Source organism: Equus przewalskii, chromosome 21 (genome assembly GCF_037783145.1).
Source record: "Equus przewalskii isolate Varuska chromosome 21, EquPr2, whole genome shotgun sequence".
Taxonomy (NCBI): Eukaryota; Metazoa; Chordata; class Mammalia; order Perissodactyla; family Equidae; genus Equus; species Equus przewalskii.
In genome coordinates, this window is record NC_091851.1 from 33322291 (window position 1) to 33348159 (window position 25869).

Genomic DNA, 25869 nt, shown 5'->3' on the forward strand with positions numbered 1-25869 from the left:
ACGATGTTACAAGAGTGTCCAGCCAGACACTAACTCTGCACGTAAGTTTTCCTTCTTATGCCCCATCTGGTCCAGGAAGCCTTCGCCACGGGCCATCCCCAACAAATATAATCTTGACCCTCTGCTTAAGACCGCTCAGTGCTGTTCCCAGAGCTTGGAGGATAAAGCGGAAATGTGTTACGATGTTACACGCATACCACTTCATGACCTAGCTCCTGCCAGTCTCTCTGGTCTTAATCCAAACCAGCCCTCCAGACAGCCAGAAACTTCCAGTTCTTCACACGTGCCCTATTGTTTCCATTTCTGGGGCTTTTACACAGGCTGTTCCCTTTCCTGGGAACTCTTCTCCCCAGTCTTATCCTTTACCTCTTCATCTGGCAAACTCCTATTCATCCTTCAGGACCCTTCCTCAAGAAAGCTTACCCTGACTGCTGGCTCTCTGCTCTTGCAATCCCCTGCACTTAATTGCCAGACTACTTCATCTTCCTGCAACTAGTCTGTGGGCCCCACAAGGGGCAGAAGCCTCATTGCTGTGCGCCTGCCACCAGAACAGAGGCTGGCACACAGCAGGAGCTCATGGGCATCTGTTAGGTAAATGTTGTGCTGTGCGGATCACATTTATCTGACTGTGAGACTCACAGAGCTGGAAGGACCCTTAGAAACCATCTCCCCTCATTTAAGAACAAGACGGTAACAAGGAGGAGGACCCGAGGCCCAGAGAAGCCTGTGTGATCGTTTTCAATAATTGAAAATAAATCATTGTGATTGTTCCTCTGTTACAGACATGTTGGAAGGGTCACTTACCACGCGACAGGCCCTGGTCTCCTGCTTACACATGCTATATCACTCACCCGGACAACACTGGTAAGAGAGAAATACCAGTACTAAATCCTCAGTGACAGAGGGGGAACTGGGGTGCTGGGCACTTCAACAACCTGCCCAAGGGCACACAGCCAGCAAGGAGGGGAACCCAGGCAGCCTGGCCCCAGAGTCCCTGTTTCTCCAACACCATGCTCTGCTGCCACTCCACAGTGTGGCCACGGGCACCCCGAGGGAGGCCAGCTGGCCCTGCTTCTGCCTCGTCTAGGGAGCTGGCCCAGGCCTGGGCACATGGCCGGTGCTCGTGGAAGCCTTGAGCAATCAAGTGACACAAGAGTGTGATTGCCTACCAGGTATGAACCGAGGGTAGGACCCCAGATCCCTTCCAGCCTCTTGCTCTGGGAACCGGGGAGGCTTCAGACAGCCTGGGAGTGGCCCTCTGCAGAAGGCCACGATTGTCACAATGCTCCAGGAGGGGGTGGAGCCTGCTGGCGAATGGCCTCACCTTTTGCCCACTCTGCTGCTTGGGTCCCACCCCGCCAGGAGGATGCTGAATCCCCTGGGGCACGTCATCATCACCATCACCATTACTAACAGGCGATACTTGGGGAGCACCTACTGTGTGCCCAGCACTCTGCTACGGCATTTGCATGTGTCATCTCACTTAATCCCCACCACATTCTCTAAGGTAGAGTGCACTATCAGTTCCCATTTTACAGGTGGGAAACTAAGCATAAGAAGGTTATATAACCCAACTCGCGAGCCAGCAAAGGGAGAAAGCCAGGAAATACAGAGTGGCTACACCAAAGGAAGAAGACGGGGGGCCGGCCCCATGGCTGAGGGGTGAGGTACGCGCACTCCACTTCGGCAGCCCAGGGTTTCGCTGGTTCGGATCCTGGGCCTGGACATGGCACCGCTCATCAGGCCATGCTGAGGTGGCATCCCACATGGCACAACCAGAGGCGCTCACAACTAGAATAGACAACTATGTGCTGGGGGGGCTTTGGGAAGAAGAAGAAGGAAAAAGAAGATTGGCAACAGACGTTAGCTCAGGCGCCAATCTTTAAAAAAAAAAAAAAGATGGAAGCATCAGTTAGTGTTTGGTAAATAAATGAACAGCAATGGGACATACTGGAGTATCTGAGGAAGCCATCTGGTTTAAAGCTAATTCGGTCTAACTCTATTTTTTCAAAAGGGCCTGGCGTGGCCTGTCGAGCATGTGTTGTACATCTGCTTTAAACATTTACCAAGCCCCAAAGACAAGAGTGATGCCCTTAAAGATAGGGATGTAGCTTCCCCCCAATATCGGCATTTCGTGAAGGATAAGCATCTCTTTCTGGAAACTAAGGATTAATTACTGACCTGCTGTGCTCACCTTGTGACCACCGACCTGCTGTGCCAGAGAAGCATCTCCTGACAGTAGTAACAGAGACATTCCTGTCATATGTGATGGATGCTCTTTGTTCCAAGACGGTGTATAACCACTCTGTACACCCCACTTTGGTGCCCTTCCTTCCTTAGGGAGGGAAGGCCCCGGGCTACAGTCCTCAGACCTGGCTCATAATAAACTCACCCCAATTTTGATTTGTAGATTGATTATGGACTACTTGCGTTGACATGCTGGAGTCAGACGACCTGGTTTCAACCCCCAGCTCCTCTACTTTCAAGTTGAGGGGCCTTTGCCAACTCATGGAACCTCTCCAAGTCTCAGATTCGCCATCTATAAAATGGGTTAGTAGTAGCACTGAGCTACCACTAGGCTTATCGTCAGGATCAAGTGGACTGTGGCATGTGAAGTGTATATCCATTCCATCATGACAAGTATTTTCTAAGCACCTACTGTGTGCCACGTCCCGGACTAGATCTGGGTGTACAACTATGAACAGAAGAAACCCACCTCCTGGCGCTTACCGACTAGCCTAGCTGGTGCCCTGTGCGTAGTAGGGACCCCATGAACGGGACCTGCTATTTGTGTTATTATTACTTAGAGAGTGATTTTTCTTCCCAAGGGTTGGACTTCCCACCCCAGCGAGTCTGGGTCTGCAGGGATCGCCTGCCCCAGAGCCCGCTGACTTGGCTCCAGGCGTGCTCTGCCCCCCACCTCAGCCCACTCCAGCCAGTGAGCTCACCCCACAATGGCATCACACACGGCCCGAGTCAGCAGACATCTCCTGCCTAAATAAGGACAAGGCGCCCAGGAGAGCTTTCTGTGAGCGGAGGAATGTGACAGCTGAGCCCGCCCCGCCCAGCACCCTCCCCCGCCTCCGGCCCCTCCCCAGGTGCAGCTCTGCTCTGGCATTCCAGCTTTTCCCAGAGCAGCCCCCAGTGGCCCTGACACCCCCCTCGCTCCACCCCAGGCTGCTCTGAAAACTGATAAGGAGCCTTGGGAAGGAATTCCAGGCAGCTACATCTGCTCCTGGGGGCTGGCACCCCTGCTGCCACACAGGGAGGAAGAAGCCACAGGGAGGGCCAAACCCAGCCCCAGCCCTGGAAAATCGCATCCCTTGTTTCAAAAAGCCAGAGATTTGACTTGGCCCTGGGCGCAGCGCCAGACATGAGGGCTCCAGAGGAGATTCCGAGCCCGCGGCTGTCTTCCTGTCACAAAACCATGTCCCAGCAGTCAGGACGGGGCTAAGTCCACAGCTCCTGGTGGGGTGGACGAGGGGGAGAGATGTCTAGCCCTGAGCATGGGATCAGGGAGGACCTCTTAGGGAAGGTCTCACTGGGGTGGTGGTTAAGCGGGAGAACTCTGGCACCAGCCTACCTGCATTCAAATCCTAGCCCTGCTTCTTCCTAGCTGTGTGACCTTGAGTAAGTTACTTAACCTGTCTGCACCTCTGTTTCCCCATCTGTGAAATGGGAGAATAACAGTACCAACCTCACAGAGTTGGGAGGACTCAATGCACTGGTATTTGCAAAGCGCTTAGAGCAGTAAGAGGGGTCCTGTCCTCAGGTCTTGTCTGGCCTGACCAGAGAGCTTATCACTCAAACCAGGGCACCTGGGGCCGAGAGGGAGGCTGGAACCTAGCAGGAACCAGTGCTGTCGCAGGCACACAGAACCATGTGGTCATCTCAGCCTTGACCACACTAAGATGCCAACTGAGGCTGAAGATCAGTGACTCGGTCTGTCATCTTTGTAAGCCCTGCAGCACCGAATGCCATACCCAGCACACAGCAGGTGCACACAAGGGCTGCTGAAGTTTTGTTTGTTTTAAAGGATCTGACCTTCACATTTCCCAAGAAGAATAAATAGCCCTTACGATGAAGACATTTAAAACCAAGACTTGTCCTAGAGGCCAGAGAAAAACTAAGATTTCATTGCATTAAGAGGTATTTATTGAGCTCTTCCTGTGGGTCCATGCCTGGGCCCTGGGGTGGCAGGGGGAGGGGGAGGAAAAGAAGTGTCTCGAGGGAGCAAACTAAAGAAAGATTCCATCCCTGGTGACCAACCATGGCTGGTGGGATAAGGAGGAAGGATCCGGAGACAAGGCCCGAGGTGGAGAAAGACAGCACCAGGGAGGAGACAGGCGGCCGGTGGGCCTGACGGATGTGTTCTTGGGAACAGATGGAATGCAGAGAGGGCACTGGGGGAAGGGCGGGGACGGCCCCAGCGAAGGCAGCGAGGTGGGCAGGAAGGGGGCCTGTGGGTAGGAGAGGGCATGTCGTCATGGCTAAGAACCAGGTCCTGGGACCGGCGGTCTCTACCCTTTATGCACTGGCTGACCTCTGCATCCCCTGCATCCGCTTCTCCTCACTTCCTGCAGCGCACAATGCGGCCAGCGATGCCTCCACCCTCCGGGGATGCCCAGGGACCAAACAAGGTGCCGCCTGTGGAATTCGTTCAGTTTGTAGTTCGCTGCAAATGCAGAATGCAAGCTCCACGTGGAAGGGATTTTTGATGGTTTTGTTCATGGATGAATCCCCAGCACCTAGAGCAGCGTCTGGGCCACAGCAGACGCTTCATAAAAATGTGTTGAATGAGTAAACAGTAGCCATGACTATTATTATTGTCAGAATTATCACGCAGTGATAGGCCTGGTCTAGCTGGAGCAGAGGAAAATACAGGAGCCTGTTTCACAGATGAGGAAACAAGCCTAGACAGGTGAAGGGATTTGCCTGAGGTCACACGGCCAACAAGTCACAGAGCAGGAACTGACTCCCCGCCAGGCTCTTCACCCCCATCTCCCTCTGTCCTCCTTCCTGCCTGCCTTCTCTAAGCATTTCCTGGGTGCCGACTAAGGGTGGGCATCCGACAATGGAACAGGCACATAAAGAAATTTAAAACCAGAATTCTGGCCGTAAGGAACTTACAGATGAGTAGAGAAGATCTGCAGAAGAACAACCCAATCTGGAATGTTCAGGCTTCTAAAATAGGAAGCCCAGAAGGAAAAGGGACATGGTCAGCTTCCCTGCAGATAGGACCTCTGAGCTACAGCCTGAAGCAGAGCAGAGACGGGGAAACCAAGGCCTGGGCTGAGAGCGTGCCGGAGCCACTCACACAAGCTCTCGGCTGCTCCCGAGAGCCCATTATTCACACATCTTCCCGGCTCTGCGTTCAGTGACTGCACAGTGGCAGCCTGAAATCGAGCATAGGGCTGTATTTACACCGTGGAAATCGGCAAACCCAGGGAAGCAGGGTTCGCGTCCTCCCCCGGCCCCGCACCCCACAGCTATTTAATCAGCACGTACATCTCAGAATAGACAATAACTAGAAAAAAGTTAACTGTCTCAACAGATTCAGACCCTTATGTTTTACCTCCTCCCTGGGCAATTTCTGCAACCCGCCCCCTGGCCCCGCCCTTTGGAAAACCAGCTACTCGCTCTCTTGACAAAAAGTTCCTGAGGTTTGCCGTCTGTGACCCCAAGTCTCCCCTCCCCTACTTAGCTGAGCAGGTCTCAGCAGTCATCTGCATAGAAAAGAAAACCCGCAATCTGCTCTGTGAAGGACTGGGGGAGCTGACGAGGACCCCTCCATGCTGCGGACACATGTCCTCCCTTCTCCGTGCATGTAGTCTTAGAAAACGATAAAGTTTTATTTTAAATTCTGAGGCTGTGGTCTTATTTCCACAGCTGTGTGAGCTGGTTAGAGAAGAAAAGAAAGAAGTGATGAAAAGGTGTTCTAAATAGAGGGAACTGCAGGAGCCAAGGCACAAAAGGGTGTGAAAAACGCACGCACACGTGCACACACACACATGCACACACACACTTATGTACTGGGTGTTTAAGAAACTGAGAAAAGTTCAGCCTACAATGATGTGCGTGAATGAAGAGATAGGATGGAGGCAGATGATAAAGGGCCTTGAATGCATGCTCACTAAGCATGGCTGGGACTAGGTAGCAGTTTCCGCTTCTTCCTGGGCACACACCTAGACCATTTCCCAGCCTCCCTTGCAGGAACACGTGGCCATGTGACTGGATTCTGGCCAATGGAATGTGAGAGGGAGGGATGTGCCCTACTTCCGGCTTGGCCCATAAAAACCTCCCACTTGCATCCTTCTATATGTTTTCCCTTTTCACCAGCTTGATGCACAAGAGCATGACGACGGCAGAGCCACAAGACAGAGGGAGGCCGGGTCCCTGAATCGTGGCTTGGAGGAGAGCCGCCCACTGATGAGGGCACCTACTTTGCACTTTACATGAGTGAGAAATAAACCTGTGCTTGATCTGCGCTACATCTGTGTGTTTGTTTCCCACCAACAAATGAAGGATGGAAGAAGATGAGGGAAAAGCGGCAAGAGAGGTTCTGGGCTCCTATCCACTCTGGGCGGCTCCAATACCAGTGCTCCCCCAGCAAGCATCAGCCGTGAGGGAAACTGTCACAAGATGACAGGAGAGGAGGACGGTCTCTTTGGCAAAGGTTCAGGAAGGCACCTGTTAGTGTGAATGCCTGACTTTCTTTCATAAGAGCCCCTCAGGCTCACTGATGGTCAGTCACTGACGAGCATTTAGTGAGTGCCCACTGTGTGCAAGGCCTGTCTAAGCTTGGGCTCCTCTCGGCTCGAACTCTGGTTCCTGGAGCATGGGCCCTTCCAAAGACTGACTTCCCTCTCTCTGAGGCTCTTTGAGGAGGGAGCAGAGAAACCTGTCCTTCAGGCCAGTGTCTCTACAGAACAGGGTGCCTACTACTGGTAGGACCAAAAATGACAGGTACTGGACACTCACCAGGTAACATTGTTCCTTTAAAATATGACTTCAGCCACCCTGATTTCATCAGTGAGAAACTCTCATTTGGTGCTTATATGTCTTTAACATGTGTCTTACACAGCCATACATCACTTAACACGGGGACACATTCTGAGAACTTCGTTGTCAGGCGATTTCGTCGTTGTGAGAACATCATAGAGTGCACTTACACAAACCTAGATGGTCGAGCCTACTACACACCTAGGCTCCATGGTGCTAATCTGATGGGACCACCGTCGTATATCCGGGCCGTCATTGATCACAATGTTGCTGTGCGACTCGTGACTGTATTTCCGTTTTTAATAGAGAGAGAGCAGAGCAGCAAGCAGCCTTGATCCGAGCTTTCAGGAGGCAGCAGAGGGATGGTTTAATGATGTTTTGTTTCAGTGTATTTTTCTCTTTTCCTGTGTCTGTGTGTGTGTATTTGGCTAACTTCTCTTTATCTAACTGGATTTCTATTTATGGTAATAATGTAAAGTTCCTTTATAAAGATAAATTTAAGTCTAAGAAAATTAAAATGTTTTTTAAACAGTAAGGAAACAACTACCCAGGTGGTATGCGGTACATGGCTCAGGAAGGTACCTCAGTGACTGGCATTTGGGAAATCCTGCCTTACCCCATGCCGTCACACCACTGTGCCTTTGTCCATGCTGGTCCCTCTGGCTGCTCTTCCATGCTGACCTCACTGGGCTGCCTTGGCCTCAGTCGGGGCTGAAGTCATCTCCCAAAGAAACCACAGCTACAATAGCTGCACGTGGCTGGGGCATGGGAAAGGCCAAGCAAGGAGGCGGGTCTGGGACGGCTGTTTTTCCAAGGACAAGGCAAAGACAGCTCAGTGCCCCAGGAAACAGAGACCCGCAGGGGGCAGGGACTGGCCCAAGGTCATTCATCACGTGAGTGGCAGACGCCTTCTCCCCCTCACATGATGTGGATGGGAAGACAGAATGGGACAACCACCCCTGAGAGCCTTTGATCCAGTAATTGTCCTTCTGGGAATCAATGCTTGAGATCTACGGATCCATGGGTGAAATGAGGTGTGTACAACTTTATCTAACACAGCAAAATTCTGGAAACTACCCAGACAATCCTGTTCAGCAACGGGGGCCTGATTAAATAAATTATGATGCAGCTATATAATGGAACACTACGTGGGTGTAAAAAAACTGACAAAGTTCTTTATGTGGAAAGCTATGAAAAGATCTCTGATATATACAGAGCAAAGAGAAAAAAGCAAAGTTCAGAAGAGTACATATAATCTGCTACCTTTTGTGTAAGAAAGAGAAAAGTAGGAATCCAGATATGCCTTTGCTGAGGTTACGTGGAACTGTATGAAACCACCATTTTGTCAAAATGGTCAAATATTAGCAATTTCATAAGTTGCCCCTTAATATATGTGTAAAGTAACTCTGGAAGGAAAGGAAAGAAACAACAAACAATAGTTGCCTCTCGGGAGCGGAGGTGTTGACAGGAGGGGAACGGGCAGAGGAGACAGACTTTACATATTTATAACTGTGGGGTTTTGAACCATATGAATGGTAACCTATTAAAAAAATACAGGAAAAAATAATACGGGCTCCAGGCGGCTTTTCTGCCGCAGGATGCGTGTCTCTCTATCACCCCGGCTGGGGCGGTCAGGGAAGAGCTGTGCAGCCCTGGGGCCCGGGAGGCTGCCCCAGGTTAGCCTCTGACAAGCCCCCTTCTAGATGACCTGCTCTGTGGCATTTCTGACCCTCTACCTGGTGGGTCAGAGCTCCTGGGCGCCCCCCCACCCTTGGCCAGACTTCCGGCAGGACCATACCAAGTCCCATGGGGTTACGGTCTGGCAGCGGGCTTCCCAGAAAGGCTTGCAGGAGCTGGGCTGATGGATCAGAGCTTCAGCAGCGATGTGACAGCCCCACGAGGGATGCGGCTCAGCCAAAAGTGGCTTTAGGGATGGTCCACACTGCAGCCCCTCCCTCCCATCTGCGGTCCCACTCCACACCCCTCCCCAAGACATAAGGAGAGGCTCTCCCTGGGGTGAGTGCTGGGATTATGGTGACACCTAGGCGACCCCGGCAGAGCTCACCCGGTCTGTGCTCTCTGGTTGTCCATTCACCAGCACCAGAAGGAATCACTGACGTAAGAGCAATATTAGTTATAATAATAAAAATGACAACGGCCACTACTGAGTGATTACTACGTGCCAGGCACACGTGGGTTATCTCATTTTGCCTTCACAAGGCCCTCAGCAGTCAGCACTATACCAATTTACACCACGTTCCACAGTTGGGGAAAGTGAGGCTAGGGGAAGTGACGTGCCCAAGGAACCAGCGTTATCCGACCCCCAAACCTGAGCTCTTGGTCGCTAAATGATGCAGTGCCTCTGTTTCTCCCGCAGAAAATGCAGAAAGTGAGGAGACTTGAGAGCAGAGGCCGAGGGAAGGGCCTGGAGAGGCTGAGATGGAGCAGACTCTTGGGGTTGCTAGGATCACAATCTTTAAATCTCTGCAGGGACAGACATTACTAGCTGCTCCCCAAACTTCCACTCTCTCCTTCTTCCCTGCTGATGGAAGCCTAATGTCATTTAGGGAAGCAATGTGCCCGACAGAAATATTCACCTTCCCGGGTTCCTTGCACGTAGGGGAGGCCATGTGACCCATTCAGGAGGAGATGTAAATCCCTGCTTCGGCTTCACTTCCCCGTGAAGAAAGGCTGTTGCATTTTTTTGACCTCTGCCCTGGAACGCAGAGGTGAAGCCAGGAGTGCAGTGGCCATCTCTGAGGACGAGGACAGAAGTCTCACTCCAAAGAGAGTAGGAGGGAAAGGCAGATGGAGGTGGGTCCCTGAGGGCAGCAGGGGGCAGCCACAACAGCCCTGCACTGCCTCTCTGATCTTCTCACGTGAGACGGTAAGCCCAGTGGTTAGGACACAATGGACAGGTTCCGTTACCTGCAGCTGAACACAGTTCTAACTGATACTGTCCCCGAGGGCAGAACTGGGACCAACGCGTAGAAGGTATGGAAAGGCAGAACATTCTTCTGGTTTTAGCAAATCCAAAAGTCAAAGCTGTCCAAAGTTGGCCTGGACCATCTGAGAGGTGGTGAGTCTCCCATGCCTGGAGACACAGAAGCAGCCACTGAAGGACAGCTTGGCAAGGATGACGGGAAAGGCATTCCGACGTTGGCTGGGGCTGGACCAAATGGCCTTGCATGCTTTAATCATACCCACTTTGAGAGGTGAGGAAAGGACCCCAGGAAGTGTGCCCAGTTATGTGGGGGCAAGGCTGTCGCCCTGCAGTGACCTGCAAGGCCCTACAGCGGCCTGCCCAACGGGACTTCAGCAATGAGGGATCTAGTCTACGTCCGTGCTCTCCGATACGGTAGCCACTGGGCACTTGACACGTGGCTACAGCGACCGTAGGACAGAACTTTTAATTTATTTAATTTCAATTAATTTACATTGAAATTTTCACATGTGGCTAGGGTCTCCCACATTGGCTAGCACCCCGTCCCTGCCCCACCCCGCACTCTCCCTGGCCTCTGTCGTCCTCCCCTCTCACGCCACGTCAGCCATGCTAGAGCACTCCAAGCACACGCCCACACGGCACACAGGGTCCCTGTCCTCCAGGAGTGTAGAACCAAGCAGGGAAGACAGACGAGTAGGACAATGAGGGGGTCGGTACAGTTGAGGCAGGGCACATAGGGTACCAGGAACAATAAAACAGGGAACCCAGATGAGAAGGGAGCTCAGAGCTGCCTTCCTTGAGGAAGAAACATTTGAGTTGCAGGAGGCCTGATGAACAAGAAAGTGTTAGCAAGGTAAAGAGTAAGGGAAAAGCATTTCAGGCAAATGGAACAGCATGTGCAAAGGGCTGTGGGCAGGAAAGAGAAGGGCCTTTTGGAGGAACTGTGGCTGAAGGTGAGCGATGGGGAGAGGGGTGTGAGATGGGGCTGGGGGCAAGCTGGAGCCAGAGAGGAGGGATCTTGCGGGACGAAGGAGTCTGAAATTCCTCCTACAGGCAGACGCCACTGATGCCCATACTGCAGCTCCTCAATCTTCCAGTTTCATCCGTAGCTGTGGAGGGCGGCTCCACATGTGGTAAGATTCCCCCAGCACCACCAGCGAGCATCCCACGCAAGTACAGCTCTCCGCCTTCTGCCCAGAGTCCGCTCTGCGGCTGCAGGAGGCCCCTCACCCCCACCTCAAGTGCAAGCACGCCCAGAAGTACAGGGGATTTATGCTCCCTCGGGAAATCTTCACTGAATGGGGGACTGGAGCCAGAGGAGAGAGCTTTGCCCACACCCCCCTAACCCTCCATGTGCACAATCAGGGTGGCATTCTGAACCAAGGTCCCTGCCCAATCCAGTCCCCGTGGCCTGCAATGATGTCTGGATAACACACACTCATATTGGCTTTTCCTTCTTCCCCATCTCACACTCCCCACTCACTTCCTCCGTCCTGGCGTCACCTCCCACACGAACTTCCTGCACCCAGATCCTCGTCTCAGGCTGTGTTTTCAGGGGAATCCAAACTAAAGACCCCGTGAAAGTTTTGTTTGCCAGAGTGGCATGGTCAGGCTTACATTTTTAGAAGCTCACTCCAGCTATGGTGCAGAGAAGAGCAGAGGGCAGGAAGGGGAGTGAAGAGCTGACGAGGGGCCCTCACAGTGGTGCGGTGAGAGGTGCCAGCGGTAGTGGAGACAGAGAGAAAGGGGTAGAGACGAATAATGGGCACTTGGTCCCCCCTCAGGACCAGAGGCTCGGTGGCAAGGTAGGGTGACGTGGAGGCTTGGCCTGGACCCGCCTGGCTGCGACAACCAGCCTGACCAAGCGCCATCGCTTAAGCCCGGCCTGGCTCCGGAGACCTGTTGCAAAGGTGCTATTTTTAGAGAGCTGGGTGTTTACTTGAAGGATTTGAAGGCTGGGCTTTATTTTTAACTCCTCTCCCGGGGCAGGGCCTCACTGGTGTGGACTTAGGAAGTCAAGTGGAAGTCGGCCCGGGCTTTGGAGACCCGGGGGAGCCAAGCGGCCTGCACCTGGGGGAGGAGGAAGCTCGGAGGAGGAGCCTGTTGGCCTCTCCATGTTCCGCTCGCCCGCGTCTCTGGGTAAGAAGAAAGACTTAAAACTGCCCACAGCCTCTACTTACCCAGCACCCGCCAAGCGCCAGGACCACGCAGAGCCCTCCACACACATCATCTCACCACAACCTGGAGGCGCGGCTGTTACTGTCCCCATTCTACAGACGAGGAAAGTGAGGCTCAGAAAGGACCAAGGACACATGGCCAAGGAACAAACAGGATTTGAACCTCAATTTCTCCATCTCCCCAGCCTATGCTCTCAGCTGCTCTGCCATTCAAAAGCACGGACAGGCCCCACGGTCCAGGCACGGACCATCAGGCTGGCAGGCTGGGAACCTGAAATTTTAGAGCTGAAAGGCCGTCCCTTCCAACAGCGGTAAGGGGGGCAGAGTCTGGATCCGAGAATTGCAAGTCTGCTTGTGTCAGTTATTTTGGGACTTTGGGTAAGTTTTGTCATCTGTGAAATGGGTTAATATAATAAATAGCACCTCCCTCATGAGGATTAAATGAGAAGATGCATATAAATGGAATTAGCACAGAGTCTGGCACCTGGCACTGAGAAAGGGGCACTGATCTTTGCCAGGCACTGTCTTAAGCACTCGATCCTTGCATATACCCACGAGGCGGGTTCTCTCATGATCCCCGTCTCAGAGATGAAGAAATGGAGGTTTAGGGGCAGGTCACTCGCCCACGCAGCCAGCAAGTGTCCAGGCCTAGACCCCAGGCAGCCTGACACTCCAGCACTTCCCCGACGTCAGCCACTCTCATGCTCGTCACTGTCACTCCAGCACCCTCTGTCCGGCCCTGCCAGTGCTGACCCCTGAGCCCCTGGCACTGCTGGGGCTCAGCTCAGGTGCCGGGGACAGGGCCACACATGGCCTCACTTGATCAGACCTTTCACTGGCATGTAGGGAAACCCTTGCTTTTGGGTAAAGGGGCATTTTTCTCCGAAGGTGCAGGCTGTTAGCCTCTCTCTTCTCTGATTTTGCTATTTACGCTGAAAAATCAAGCTGGCAAGGTTCTGGAGCCGGACAGTAAGCACACTTTACAGGGCTGAGGGAGGGGGAGACAGAAACCTTTCTTCCCACCTCCCACAGCCCTGGCCTCTGCCCAGCTGATTTATTAAATGCGACCCAGGAGCCTCCCCTGCTCCGCCCTCTGGCCACTCTCCTCTCTCTGCTCTGACCCTGAGTCGCGGTCCCTTTTGAGGCCTCAGTTTCTCCATCTGTGAAATAAGCACATTGGGCAGCCTTCGCTCCAAGGTGTCCTCCAGCTCTGATCGGCTGTTTCTGAGGACTGAGGGGAGCATGTGGAGTCTTCTCTCTGGCTCTCTACTCTCCTGGCTTGGAAGGCCTGGCTCCCCCAAAAGCATTGCCCCCGCATTTGAACATCTCCCTGCTGCCACGGACCCAGGCAAGCTCTCCTCTCTCTCGCCAGACCACTCAGCCCAGAGGCCGGCCGTGGAGTCACAGCTGCCTCGTGTATGTCACGAGAATCCAGCTCTGACAACTCAGGAAATTCCATTCACCCGAGTCTTCAGGCTCCGGGAGCAAAGGGATTGTGTCCATCTGGCAATTCTGCAAGGAGGGATGTGATGGAGGGCAGGAGCCGAGGGTCCAGGGTCTTTCCAACCTTTCAAGGCCATCCTCAGAGAGCTTAATCCCCCTCCACGGACCCCTATGTCCAGGAGGAATCTCAGGAGGTGAGCCAGAAACAGAACGGGGCAAACCTTGCCCATCTGAGTGTGCGCAGTTGATTGTGGTCCCTGGGTTCATAGAACACCTGATCGTCCCAAATAATTTGGCAAAAATGCAAAAGACTGGTAGTGCATGGTATTGGCGAGGGTGTGAGGAAAATGGCCCTCTTGTACACTATTGGTGGTGGGGGGCTTATAAATTTGGTGCAACCCTTTTGAAGGTTAATCGGGGTTCTGATAATAATTAAAATGCACATTCTTTTTGACACAGCAATTCCCCTTCTAGGAATTTAACCCATAAAAGCAGATCTGTGCAAGCAAGGATAGGCAGAGACATGGGAGCACTCCAGCAAGCTAATAATTTGGTACCTCTTGCACCAATTATTTTTACATATCTATTGAACATATGTGGGGTACGGGCATTAGATAGGAGTGGTGTGGAGTTCTGCTTGTTTGGGCTAGTCTACTTAAGGGTACTGCGGACCTTGTCAGGAGAGCGACCATCAAAATCACATTTTGACAGTGAATGTCAGGAGTCAGTCCCTTGCAAAGACCCGGGTTAATTGGTGTTACATTTCTAATGCATACCAATGATGCTCAAATGTCCCCAGAAGAATAAGGTGCTAGACTGGGCCATCCCTTTAACCAGCTCTGTGAGCAAGAATATGTATGTGTTCTTGCTCAAGCATGTTCGTTGCAACCTCATTTGTAATCATGAAAACATGAAATGTTTCAATCTCCATCAAGAGAGATCAGTTAAAGAAATCACAGTATATCCAATGGATGCATGGACTATTACGCAGCTATTAAAAAGAATAAGGCAGACTATGTGCACAAGATGAAAAAATCTCAAAACACAAGTCAAAAAAGCAAGCTGAAGAACATCACACAGCTTCATTATATATATTAGATAGGCAGTCCCAGGTGTGAAAAAAAAACAAAAAACAAAACTGGAATAGGTAAATGGAGGAATGCCGTGAGTGAACTGTTAATAATGGTTATTTCTGACATGCAACTGACATGGAAGGACGAGAGGGATTTTGTTGCTTCTTACTTTTTATTATTCTTAGCTTCCTTAGATTTTAAAAGTACGTTGTTTCAAACAACGTAAAAAAATGAAAAAAGATAAAGAGAGAAGCTTACTGTACATGAAGTGGCAGAAGGGCGTGGTGGCCAAGGATAGAAACTCTGGGTCGGAATCTCAGCTCCATCACTTCTGGCTGTGTGCCTTGGGACATGTTAAAAAACCTCTCTGTGCCGCAGTTAGAATGCAATGAGTGAATTCTGCCAAGCACTTAGAATAGTGCCCGCCGCACAGTAAGTTTGAGACTCCTTAACCTGGCATGCAAAGCCCGCCCCAAGCTGGCCCCAGGCTGCCTTCCAGCCTCATCCCTAATCTCTTCCCCATCCACTCCAGCATCCCAATGACTCATCACTCCCAAAATACACCACACATGTCCCTGCCTCCACGCCTCTACAGAAAGAGTTCTTAGCCACAAAATCCAAAGACACGAGGCCAGCTCCCCATCGACCACTTAGCAGCTATGGGGGTCTCTTTGTCCCTTTCTGCACCTCGGTGTCCCCATCTGGTCAGTGGTCAGTGAGGGAGCTGGACTATCTCCTAGGGCTGAATGGGTCTAGGGCAACACTGTCTGGCCCGGTAGCGTAGCAGTTAAGTTCGTGTGCTCTGCTTTGCTCTGCTTTGGCAGCCCAGGGTTCGTCAGTTTGGATCCCGGGTGCAGATCTAGCACCATTTTTCAAGCCATGCTGTGGCAGGCGTCCCACATATAAAACAGAGGAAGATGGGCACAGATGTTAACTCAGGGCCAATCTTCCTCAAAAAAAAAAAAAAAAATATATATATATATATATATATAATGTGAGTCACATATGTAATTTTTAAATTTTCTAGTATTCAAAATTATTGAAAAAAGGAAAAAGAAACAAGTAAGGGGGCTGGCCCAGTGGCACAGTGGTTAAGTTCACGCACTCCGCTTCAGCAGCTCAGGCTTCATGGGTTTGGATCCTGGGCACAGACCCATGCACTGCTCATCAAGCCATGCTGTGGCAGCATCCCACACACAAAATAAAGGAAGATTGGCACAAATGTTGGATCAAGGCCAATCTTCCTCACCAAAAACAAAGAGAAAAAAACAGTGAAATTAATTACAACAATATATTTTATCTAACCCAATATATCTAAAATATAATCATTTCAACATGTAATCAATATGAAAAAAATTAACCCGTTATTTTATGTTCTTTCCTTACTAAGTCTTTGAAATCCAGAGTGTGTTTCACATTTACAGCGCATCTCCATTCAGAGCAGCCACACTTCAAAGCTCAGTAGCCACATGTGGCTACTAGCTACCATATTGGACAGCACAGGGCTAGAATCTTTTTCAATCCATAGCTCACCTTAGGGGGATGAGACTTTCCTTCCCCCGGGAAAGCTGTCCTGATCCTAGACACGGAGTGACAAGTTCCCTGTAAGCCCGGGGCAAGGAGCCCGAGGCCGCAGTGGAGAGAAACCCAAGCCTGCCTGGGCCCAGGAGGCGGGTGGCTGCTGCGAATGCTTCCTGCTCCTCTGCTCCCCATTACTCAGCAAAGCCCTTGGGAGGGAGACAACTCTGCTTTTCCTCCTAACACAAAGTTTCCCTTAATTGGAAATTCAGTCTAAGCTTAAAACCAAGCCAGGCAGCCGCCCCCTCCCGCCAATGGCACCAGCCCTGCGGGCGTAGGGAACACATTCCTCAGACACACGAGGACTCCAGGTCTCCCCAGTGCTCCCCCGGAGCAGCACCACGTGGAGGAAGCTGGACACCACCCTCTCGCTCCGGAGACTCAGTTCCCGTCTTGGGCCTGGCAGACTTCTAGCAGGGAGCTCAACACCTTCACATTCAAGGGCTTAGGCGTTACAGGAAGCACTAGAAGAGAAGGGAAGGCAAGGGGGCAGGCAGGGGCAAGATTCTGTCCCCAAGAGGCAAGAGCTTGGGAAAATCCCTCCTTCTCCCCAAGCTTGCACAGTCTCGCCTTTAAAATCGAACACATCAGGTGATGACAGTGAGTGCTGTCACTGCTGGCTGCTCTGTGCCAGGCACTTACAGGCATTCGCTCACCTACTCCTCAAAAGAACCCTAGGAGGAAAGAGGATCCAGGGTTCAGAGTGGTGAAGCAACTTGGGCTAGGTCCTACAGCTCCTGAGTAGAAGAGACAGAATTCCAACTCATAGTCTTCCGAATCAAGAGCCTAACCTCTACCTACTCTAAACTGTGCCATGTCCCGGGCTGCCCAGGACAGTCCTGGCTTGTGCCTCCAATAACTTTAGACACTGGGCATAATAATTTAAAAGGTGCCCTTTGGAAGAAGGGATAAATCGTCCTTACAGGAGAATTCCACACAATATATGTTGACACCCCTCCCTCTGGAGCTTAATTCCAGACCCTTCTCCCTCTCAAGTATGGGCTGAACTTAATGTCTGGATTCCAAAGAACAGAGTATGGAAAGGGGAACATGGCAACTTTGCAGCAGAGAAACCTGGCAGACACCACCTTAACCACGTGATCAAGGTCAACGTCATCTGTGATAAGTCACGTCAAGTTCATGGCCCTGATACGATGTGGTGGAGGGGCACTTTACCTCTGTGGTCTTCTTCCCCAAAACCTATAACCTCAGTCTAATAATGAGATAAACATCAGACAAACCCAAATTGAGGGACGTTCTACAAAGTAGCTGACCAGTACTCCTCAACACTGTCAAGGGCACGAAAAACAAGGAAAGACTGAGAAACGGTCACAGGCCAGAGAAGACTCAGAAGGCTAGACAATCAAGTGAAAAATGGAATCCTGGAACAGGAAAAGGACAAACTAAGAAAATTTTGGAAAAACGAGTAAAATTCAAATAAAGTCTGGAGTTTAATTAATAGTAACGTATGGATGTCAGCTTTGATGAACGTATTTGGTACTGTAAGAAGTTAACGGTGCTCTAGTGGTTAAGAGTCAGCGCTCACATCAGTGAGGCCCAGGTTCACTTCCCTGTCAGGGAACCACACCACCCACCTGTCTGTTCTCATATTGTGGCGGCTGCGTGTTGCTGTGATGCCGAGAGATAGGACACTGGGATTTCAGAGACCAGCAGGGTCACCCACGGTGGACAGGTTTCAGCAGAGCTTCCAGACTAAGACAGACCAGGGAGAAGACCCGGCCACCCACTGCCAAAAAAGGTGGCCATGAAAACCCTGTGAACAGCAGCAGAGCACCGTCTGAGACGGCGCCGGAAGGGGAGAAGACAGAGCAAAAAGACCAAGCAGGGCCCCGCTCTGCTGAACACGGGGTCGCGAGGAGCTGGAATCGACTCAACAGCACTAATAACAACAGAAGTTCACACTGGGGAAACTGGGAGGAGGGTATGTGGGAACTCTCTATACTATCTTTGCAACCTTTTTGTAAATCTAAAATTATTCCAACATAAAAGTTTCATTTTTAAAAGGTGCCCCGTTTTACTCCTAAAAGTGTCCAGATTTGGACAATCAATTATATGGTGACCTGTTTATAAGCCTGGCTCCGCCCCTAACCAAGAAATCTTAAAAAATTCACCTCTACCTTCTTTCTGCCTTAAGGATACTACCCGCTTGCACATCCGTGGCAATTTATAGTTTACAGAGTTTAGATACAGCAAGATGCACTGGTCAAAGCTTTGGGGCCAGAAAGCCGGGGGCCGCAGCCCCGGTTCTCCCACTTGCTTGCCAGGTGGCCTCGGGCATATTACACTCTTCTCTGGGCCTCAGTTTCCACATCTGTAAAATGAACTCACTGAATGACGACAGTGACTAGTGATATTCACAGAGCCCTTGCTAGGTGTCCAGCACTGGAGTGGACACTGGGACGTGCCACCCAGTTTCAGGATGGAGGCCTTATTTCTCCCTGCTCCCCCAGCTGCTGCGTGCTCCCGGCTGTCAGCCCTGTCCAGCGATTGCCCCTGGCTGAGCAGGGCTGTCCAGCCCCAGGACATGGTCCTTTCTGGAGGGTAGCCGGCACCCAGCGCAGAGGGTGGAAAGACCCAGATCCCTCGCCTCAACCTGGGACAACTCTGAAGGGCGTCTGCACCGCAGAGCCCCTGAGGTGGGCTGAGGCCTTTGCGGAGGCTGCCCTGGGGATGGTCTCCCTCTGCCCAGTCCTGCTCCCTTCCCTTCCCCACAAGCGTAGATCCTGACAGCATCCCCACAACCTCCCCGCACACTAATCTCCATCTCAGAGCCGGATTCCCGGGGAGCTGGCCCCGTGACACGACCGTGAAGCGCTGGACCTGCCCCATCTTTCTTAACTCTCAGGCCAACCCTATTTTTACAGATGAGACAACTGAGGTTGATTTAGCCAAGAACATACATGTGGTTGTGCCACAGAGGGGGAAACTAAAGAACAGACGGATAAACAGATCGGCCCAGGTCTCTGAGCTCAAAGACGGCAGATCCGGCCCTGAGTCTGCTTAACTTTGAAGACTGCAATGTCACAGCCTCCAGCCCAGGCCATCAGAGCCACCTGCAGGACTGCTATGGGCACCGGGACAGGTGTGTGCCTTTCACCGCCGTCCTACCACACCCGCTGTTGGCCCTGCAGCTCACTCCACATTGGCCAAAAGAGCATAATAACAGCACCTACTTCATCAACATCTTGTAAGGCTTCAACGAGTTAACATAAGACCTCAGAACAGCGACTGGCACATACGGGGCCCTTCATAAGCAGTAGGTTGAAAACAGGCCACATAAGCAACATAGAGCTGCAACAGTGAGACATCCTAAGAAGACGGCCACGCAGCTGAGTGAGAGGCAGCTTGTGACGGGGCCTGGGCCTCATCAGCTCTCTAAGGGAGTCAGGTCTGACTTGAGTCCAAAGCAGCAGTCGGAATTAAGTGGGCAGCAACAGGAAGGAAAAGCAGTCCAGGCCAAGGAACGAGCAGGAGCAAAAGCCGTCTGTCAGGAGGAGCTACAGACGGATGCTCAAAGGCCAGCGTGACTAGCACAGAGAAAAAAATCCAGGTCCAGGGCAAGAGCTGTGGAAAATGAAGCTGGAGAGGGGGGTAGGAACCAGATTACGAAGGGCCACTCACTACCTGGGTGATTTGGGACAAATCACTTTATTTCTCTGAGCCTCATTTAGCCCATCTGTAAAATGGAAATAAAAACAGGACTGATCTTATAAGGTCATTAAGGAGATTGAATGAGTCCATATTTGTAAAACACTTAAAATAGTGCTATGCACACAGTAGGTGCTATAAATGTTTGAAGACAACATTAGAACTTTTCTGAAGCACAATGAGAAGACACAGAGGGGTTTGAATATGGATGAAAGGGCGGGTGCTGAATGGATGCAGAGCTGGCGGATGGGCAGGTGGGAGGGGTGAGTGAATGGGCAGTGCAGATGGTGGTTGGATGGAAGTGTTGGGTGATGGCGGTGGTTAGAGGGATATGTGGTTGGATGACTGGGCAGGTGGGTGGGAGCAGATGTTGCTTCAGTGGATGGAAACAAGGTTGGAAGACAGGGTGGTTGGGTAAATGGAGGTGGCTAGGGGCACGGATGCATGGTTGGATGTTAGGATGGGCGGCTGGGGGGATGGGAGCAGTTGAGTGAATGCAGGTGGTTGGTCAACGAGAGGATGGATGGGGGGGTTGTTCAGGTGGATGTTAGAGAGGATGAGTGACTGGAGGCTGTTGGGTGAATAGACGGGTTGTTCAGGTGGGTAGTCAAGAAGTTAAGTGAATGAAGGAGTTGAGCGGATGGATGGATGCCTGGATGGTTGATGGGTAAACAGAAAGTGGTTGACTGGGTAGGTGGGTGGTTGGAAAGCTGGGTGGAGAGATGGTTGTTCGGGTGGCTATTAGAGAGGTTGGGTGAATGGACGGGTTAAGCAAATGGAGTTTGGATGGGTGAACAGGTTGGGCGCCCGCGACCTACCACAGGTGATAAACACACCACCATATCCTGAAGCGCCTCCAACTAACCAACCCTCCAAAGGTCATGGGGGGAACACCTGACCCTGGAGACATGACCTCCTGGGTCGCCCTGCCCCGGGACCCCTTCGGAGCGGCCCTCCCCTCTGCCCCATCCCGGGCTCCTACCTGGAGAGGGCGATCTCGGCCTTCTGGCGCGCGATGGCGGCGGCGCGCTGGGCGCCCTCCACGCCGTGCTCCACCTTCTGGCGGACCTTGCTACTCTTGAGCGGCAGCACGCGGCGCTTGGTGCCCTTGACCAGCACGTTGTGGCGGTACTTGCCCTCCTCGCGGCGGCCGTCGGGCAGCGTGGTGCAGCCGTAGCCGTGGCGCAGGTTGTCCAGCCACTCGCCCTCGTACCGCAGGCCGCTGGAGCGCTCGCTCACGCCGAAGCCCGAGCGCTTGTCGTTCTTCCACTCGCCCATGTAGGTCTCGGTGGTGGTGGCGTCGATGTCGGCCTCGAAGGGCGCGGCGTCGTCGGCGCCCTCGGCGCCCTCGCCCAGGCTGCCGGTGGAGGCGGCGTCGCTGCCCGAGCTGAGGTCGCTCTTGAGGAAGCTCACGCGGCTGCGCTGGCTGCCCACGGACGTGCGCGACTCGGTGCGCCGCAGCCGGCCGAGCAGCGCGCCGCGCGGGAACAGGCCGCCGGGCCGGGCGCGCGGGGCCGCGTCGGCGTTGGCCAGCAGGCTGAGCGCGAAGCCGCCGCGCGGGATGGCGGGCGAGGGCAGCGGCGGGCCGTCCGAGGCGGGCGACGTGGGCGAGTCCGGGCCCACCGTGCCGTTGCTGTGCTCGCTGCGCAGGGACGAGAGCGACGTGCGCAGCGGCGAGCGCACCACCACGGCCATCCCGTAGGGCACGCTCTGGCGCACGCCGTAGCCGTGGCGCATGCCGTTGGTGAACTGGCCTTGGTAAGTCCCTGCGGGCGAGGAGAGGGCGCGTCAGTGGGGCAGCACGACGGGGCCCCCGCCTGTGGGCCGCGACCCGCGGGGGGGCGGGGGTGCCGGCAGGAGGGGGCCAGGCCGTCCGAGGGGCGAGGAGTTTGAAATTAGGAAAGTGGGGGAGGCTCTGAGTGGTGAGGTTACCCGAGTGTGCAAGATAGGCGTTTGCGCAGTGATGTGAATATTTCTGTTGGTGGGAACATGGCAAGGTCACAAGTGCGCAAAATAGAGTGAGGTTATGCAAGGCAGAGCGTCAGTGTATGAAGTTGTGTGAGCAGGTGAGGCCCTGGGAGTGCACGAGGTTAAACGAGTGTTCAAGGACACGAGTGGACAAAGCAGAGGAGTTTGCATGATGGTGTATGTCTGTTGGTGGGAACACACCAAGATCTCTAGTGTGCAAAACAGGGCGAGGTTAAGTGAGTCAGTTTTAAACTGTGAAGTTATATGAGCAGGTGAGGCTCTGTGAGTGTGAACTTAAATGAGTGTGCACAGGTTTTGAACCACACAAGAGAGAATGAGTGTGCAAGAGCATGAGTGCCTAAGACAGTGAGTTTGTGTAGTAACGTGGATATTTGCATTGTGGGAGTGTGCAAGGTAGTGGAGGCCCAAAGTCATGAGTGTGCAAGGCAGTGCATGCACAGAGGGTGACTGAGATCACGCAAGTGTAACATAATGGGACCTTAACATAAGGTTATGAGAGCATTCGCGGTCTTCAGTGTGCAAGGAAAGGCCAGGTTGAGTGAGGGTACAAGACCTTGAGGGTCAAAGGGTGCAAAGGTATGTGAGCAGGCCAGGCACTGTGAGGTTAAACATGTGTGCATGGTTATCCTAGTGTGCAAGGTGATGCAAATGTGGAGGCTCATGAATGGATCAGACAGTGAGTTTGCACCGTAGTGTGAATGTTGGAGAGCATGGAACTGGGTTGGAAAGCATGGGAGAGTGTGTATTTGTGCAAGGCCGTGTGTATAGAGGACTTTTATGGGTGTGCATGTCAGTGTCTTTTGACAATATGAGATCATGAGTGCAATGCAGTGTGAACACAGTCGGGTGAGTGCCCAAGGTCCTGTGGAGGTGACATTATGGTTGTGTGAGAGGTTCTGAGTGTGCAAGGCCATCTGAGTGTTAAAGCACAAAGTAGTAGGAGGCACTTGAGGCTAAATGAGTGTGCGAGCTTGTGGGCATTAGTGAAGCAGACCAGGTAAGACCATGTGTATGCAGGACTGTGGTGTATACAAGGAGATGTCAGCAATGAAGACCTCGCGGTCCATGAGTGTGAACATGTGACCTCCTGGGAACAAGACTCTGTAAGTGTGCCATGGTGTGAATAAGAGGCAGCACAGGGTAGTGGTTAGGAGCATAGACCCCAGAGCCAAGCTGCTGGGTCCAGATCTTCCCTCTGCCCTTACTAGCTGTGTAACCTTGGGCAAGTCACTTAACCTCTCTGTGCCTCAGCTTCCTCATCTGTCAAACAGAGATAATAATTGCCTCTTACCTTGTAGAGTTGTTTGAGGTTTAAATGAGTTACTGTCTCTGAAAAACTCTGGAAGGGAAGCTATGTGTGTGATACTGTGACTCTGCAGAGTTGTGCTAGTGTGTGAGGTCACCTGCGTTGTAGGAACAAGCTGATACAAAGCTGACAAGATATCTTCCTACTCCACCCCCATCCCACCCTGCTGTGCTCCCCAGGGCTCCACCCAAAACCTCCTCCCCATCCTCCTGGGTGATCGCGTCACCTCGTGTTTTTATAACTGCTGTCTGCGTCCTGCTGACTCCCCCGCATACATCCCAGCCCCTTCCCTTCCATTCTGCAGCTCCAGACGTCAACGTCAGCCTGGAGGTAGAAGCCCCCTCGAAGTTACACAGTCACCTCCAGCTCATCATCCCCCACCCCACACACCCTTGTGCTCCCTTCTTGATCTTTCTTTCCCACTGCAGCTCCCTGGAAAGCCAGGCCTGGCTTCATCTTTGCAGCTCCCGCATAGAGAACAGGGCCGGACACATAACGTTCACTGAATGGAGAGGGGAGATTCAGAGCCTTTGTCATAAACACAAGTGGAGACTTTCCCCTGGTTAACCACAAAAACCCAATGGCCTTCTCAACAAGTCCTCTGACCCGGGGTGGCTGGGTACCTGCATCCGTCAGCCAGGTAAGGGACTCCTAAGCTCAGCCCAACAGACACGCTTCCCTTTGGGCCTTTGCCCTGGCTGGTCCCTCTGCCTGGAACTCTTTTCTCCAGATATCCTTCAAGTCTTACTGTTTTTCTCCCCCAGCTGGAGTGGAAGCCCCACGAGGGCAGGGATCTTTCCTGTTTTGTCCTCTCATGTATCCCCCTCACCTGGAACAGTGCCCGGCACATACAGGTGCTTCATGAAGATTTGCTGATTGATTGGCTGAACCTGTCCAGAAACTCCGTCTTGTTGTGTGACCTTGGGCAGCTCTCTTTTCTTCCGGCCTCCATTACATCGGTCAGTGACAGGTTGGATATGAAGCTCTCTAAGGTTTCGTCTAACTTTGGGGTGCTGGGTTTCTAAGAACTGGGGCACTGTGACTCTGGAGGCGAAGGAGCACACGTCCACACTGCCTGGTCCCCCCCGGCACTGGCTGCTCCAGCCCAGGCTCCCACTCCTCGCCCGCCCAGCCCTTTCTGCATGCAGAGCCCCGTGAGGCTCGGGTACTATGCAGAGGGCTCACTTACACCTCTTGGCAGCCCTGTGAGGCGGGTCCCATGATGATGCTCATTTGCAGGAGAGGAAGTCGGTGGTTTGAGAGGTTAAGCGGCTTGACCAAGGAAGCAGGATCCAAACCCAGGTCTCTCCCATGCCCAAGCTCATGCTCTGAGCCCCTCATTCTCAATCCTGGCGGCACCTCAGAAGCACCAGGGAAGCTTTAAAAAAATACTGATCCCTGGGCCTCACCGCCAGGAATTCTGGTTTAATTTGTTGAGGAGGCCCCTGGTGCTCCCAGGGAGGCGTACAGCAGGCGGAGCCACCGCGAGTAAGAGGGATGTCAGGTCTCTCCTCCCTTCCATGACCAGCCATGAAAAACCAATGATCACAGAATATCAGGTATGAAAGGGCCCAAGAGAAATGGGGAGAGACAGAGAGAGCGGAGATCTCTGGGAATGATCTCATAGAGGAAGACGCAAATATGACCTCCATTTCCCCAGTTTGGACTGATGTTCAGAGAGCTTATGTGTCTTGTCCAAAGTCACACAGTGAGGAAGGAGCAGAATTGATATGTAGACTGAGGTCTGACTCAAGCTGAGAAAGTGGAAAATGGGACTGCGTGGCAGGTGCAAAACACAGAGAAATGACAGTGTGGTGCAAAGGATGAAAAAATGGGGAGACGGATAGATGGAAAACTAGTATGTTCCGCTTTCCCAGCTCATGCACATGTGGTCACATTGTATGGGAGGCGGGGAGACAGAAAGAGACGTGGAGTCAGACACAAACTGGCTTCAAATAGCATCGAAGCGGGGGAACCTTGGACAAGCTACTTGTTCTGATTCTCGATTTGTTTATCTGGAAAATGGAAAGATAATACCCACTTTCCAGGGTTTTGGGAAAGATTAAAAAGGAGACAACAAAAAATGGAAACAATTCAGATGTCCATCAACCAGCAAGTGGATAAACTGTGGTCAACAACCACACAACAGAATACGAGTCAGCAATAAAAAGTAGCAGACTCTGACACCCACAACGTGGATGGACTGCTGATACGTAGAGCATGGGAGGATCTCAGAAACGTGCCAAGTGAATGAAGCCAGAGGCCAAAGAGTACAAACCGGATGATTCCAATTACGTGAGAGTCTAGAAAAAGCTAATCTGTAGTGACAGGAAGCAGATCTCTGGTTATCAGGCTGGAGTGGAGGGATCAGGGTGAACGGGCACGAGGGAACTTTCTGAGTTGATGGAGATGTTCTGTGTCTTGGTTGTGCTGGTGGTAACACAGGTGTACATTTGTCAAGATGGTGCGCTTAAAGTGCATTGTATTGCATGGAAACTATACCTCGACAAAGTGGATTTAATAAATAAATAATTTGTAAATAAACTTTTAAGAAAAAAAAAAACCACCCAGCACAGTGTCCTGCAAATATCCATCAGGAGATCCTGGCAGCTCTCCTTTCCAAGTGAGTCTAGAATCCGGCTACTTCTCACCACCCCCACTGCTACCGGTTGGCTACCGGAGCCCCCA

At 52.3% G+C, this 25869-nt stretch overlaps 1 protein-coding gene and 2 long non-coding RNA genes across 4 annotated transcripts in view; 2 read left to right on the forward strand and 1 right to left on the reverse strand.

Moving 5' to 3' along the window:
* Positions 1-25869, reverse strand: part of JPH2 (junctophilin 2) — a 60741-nt gene that overhangs the window by 16934 nt on the left and 17938 nt on the right. For both annotated transcript variants that reach the window (XR_011531116.1, XM_070589282.1), the window contains exon 3: positions 20869-21652. Coding sequence is in view for 1 of the 2 variants with exons in the window: in XM_070589282.1 (XP_070445383.1) it covers positions 20869-21652 (784 nt within the window). In the remaining variant the exon portion in view is untranslated. The remainder of the gene's footprint in view (positions 1-20868; positions 21653-25869) is intronic.
* LOC139078242 (uncharacterized) lies at positions 10587-12565 on the forward strand. Its single transcript, XR_011531118.1, has 3 exons — positions 10587-10899; positions 11000-11079; positions 11936-12565. It is a non-coding gene; the product is annotated as an uncharacterized lncRNA (long non-coding RNA).
* On the forward strand, positions 21395-25744 carry LOC139078241 (uncharacterized). Its single transcript, XR_011531117.1, has 3 exons — positions 21395-21644; positions 23610-23821; positions 23946-25744. It is a non-coding gene; the product is annotated as an uncharacterized lncRNA (long non-coding RNA).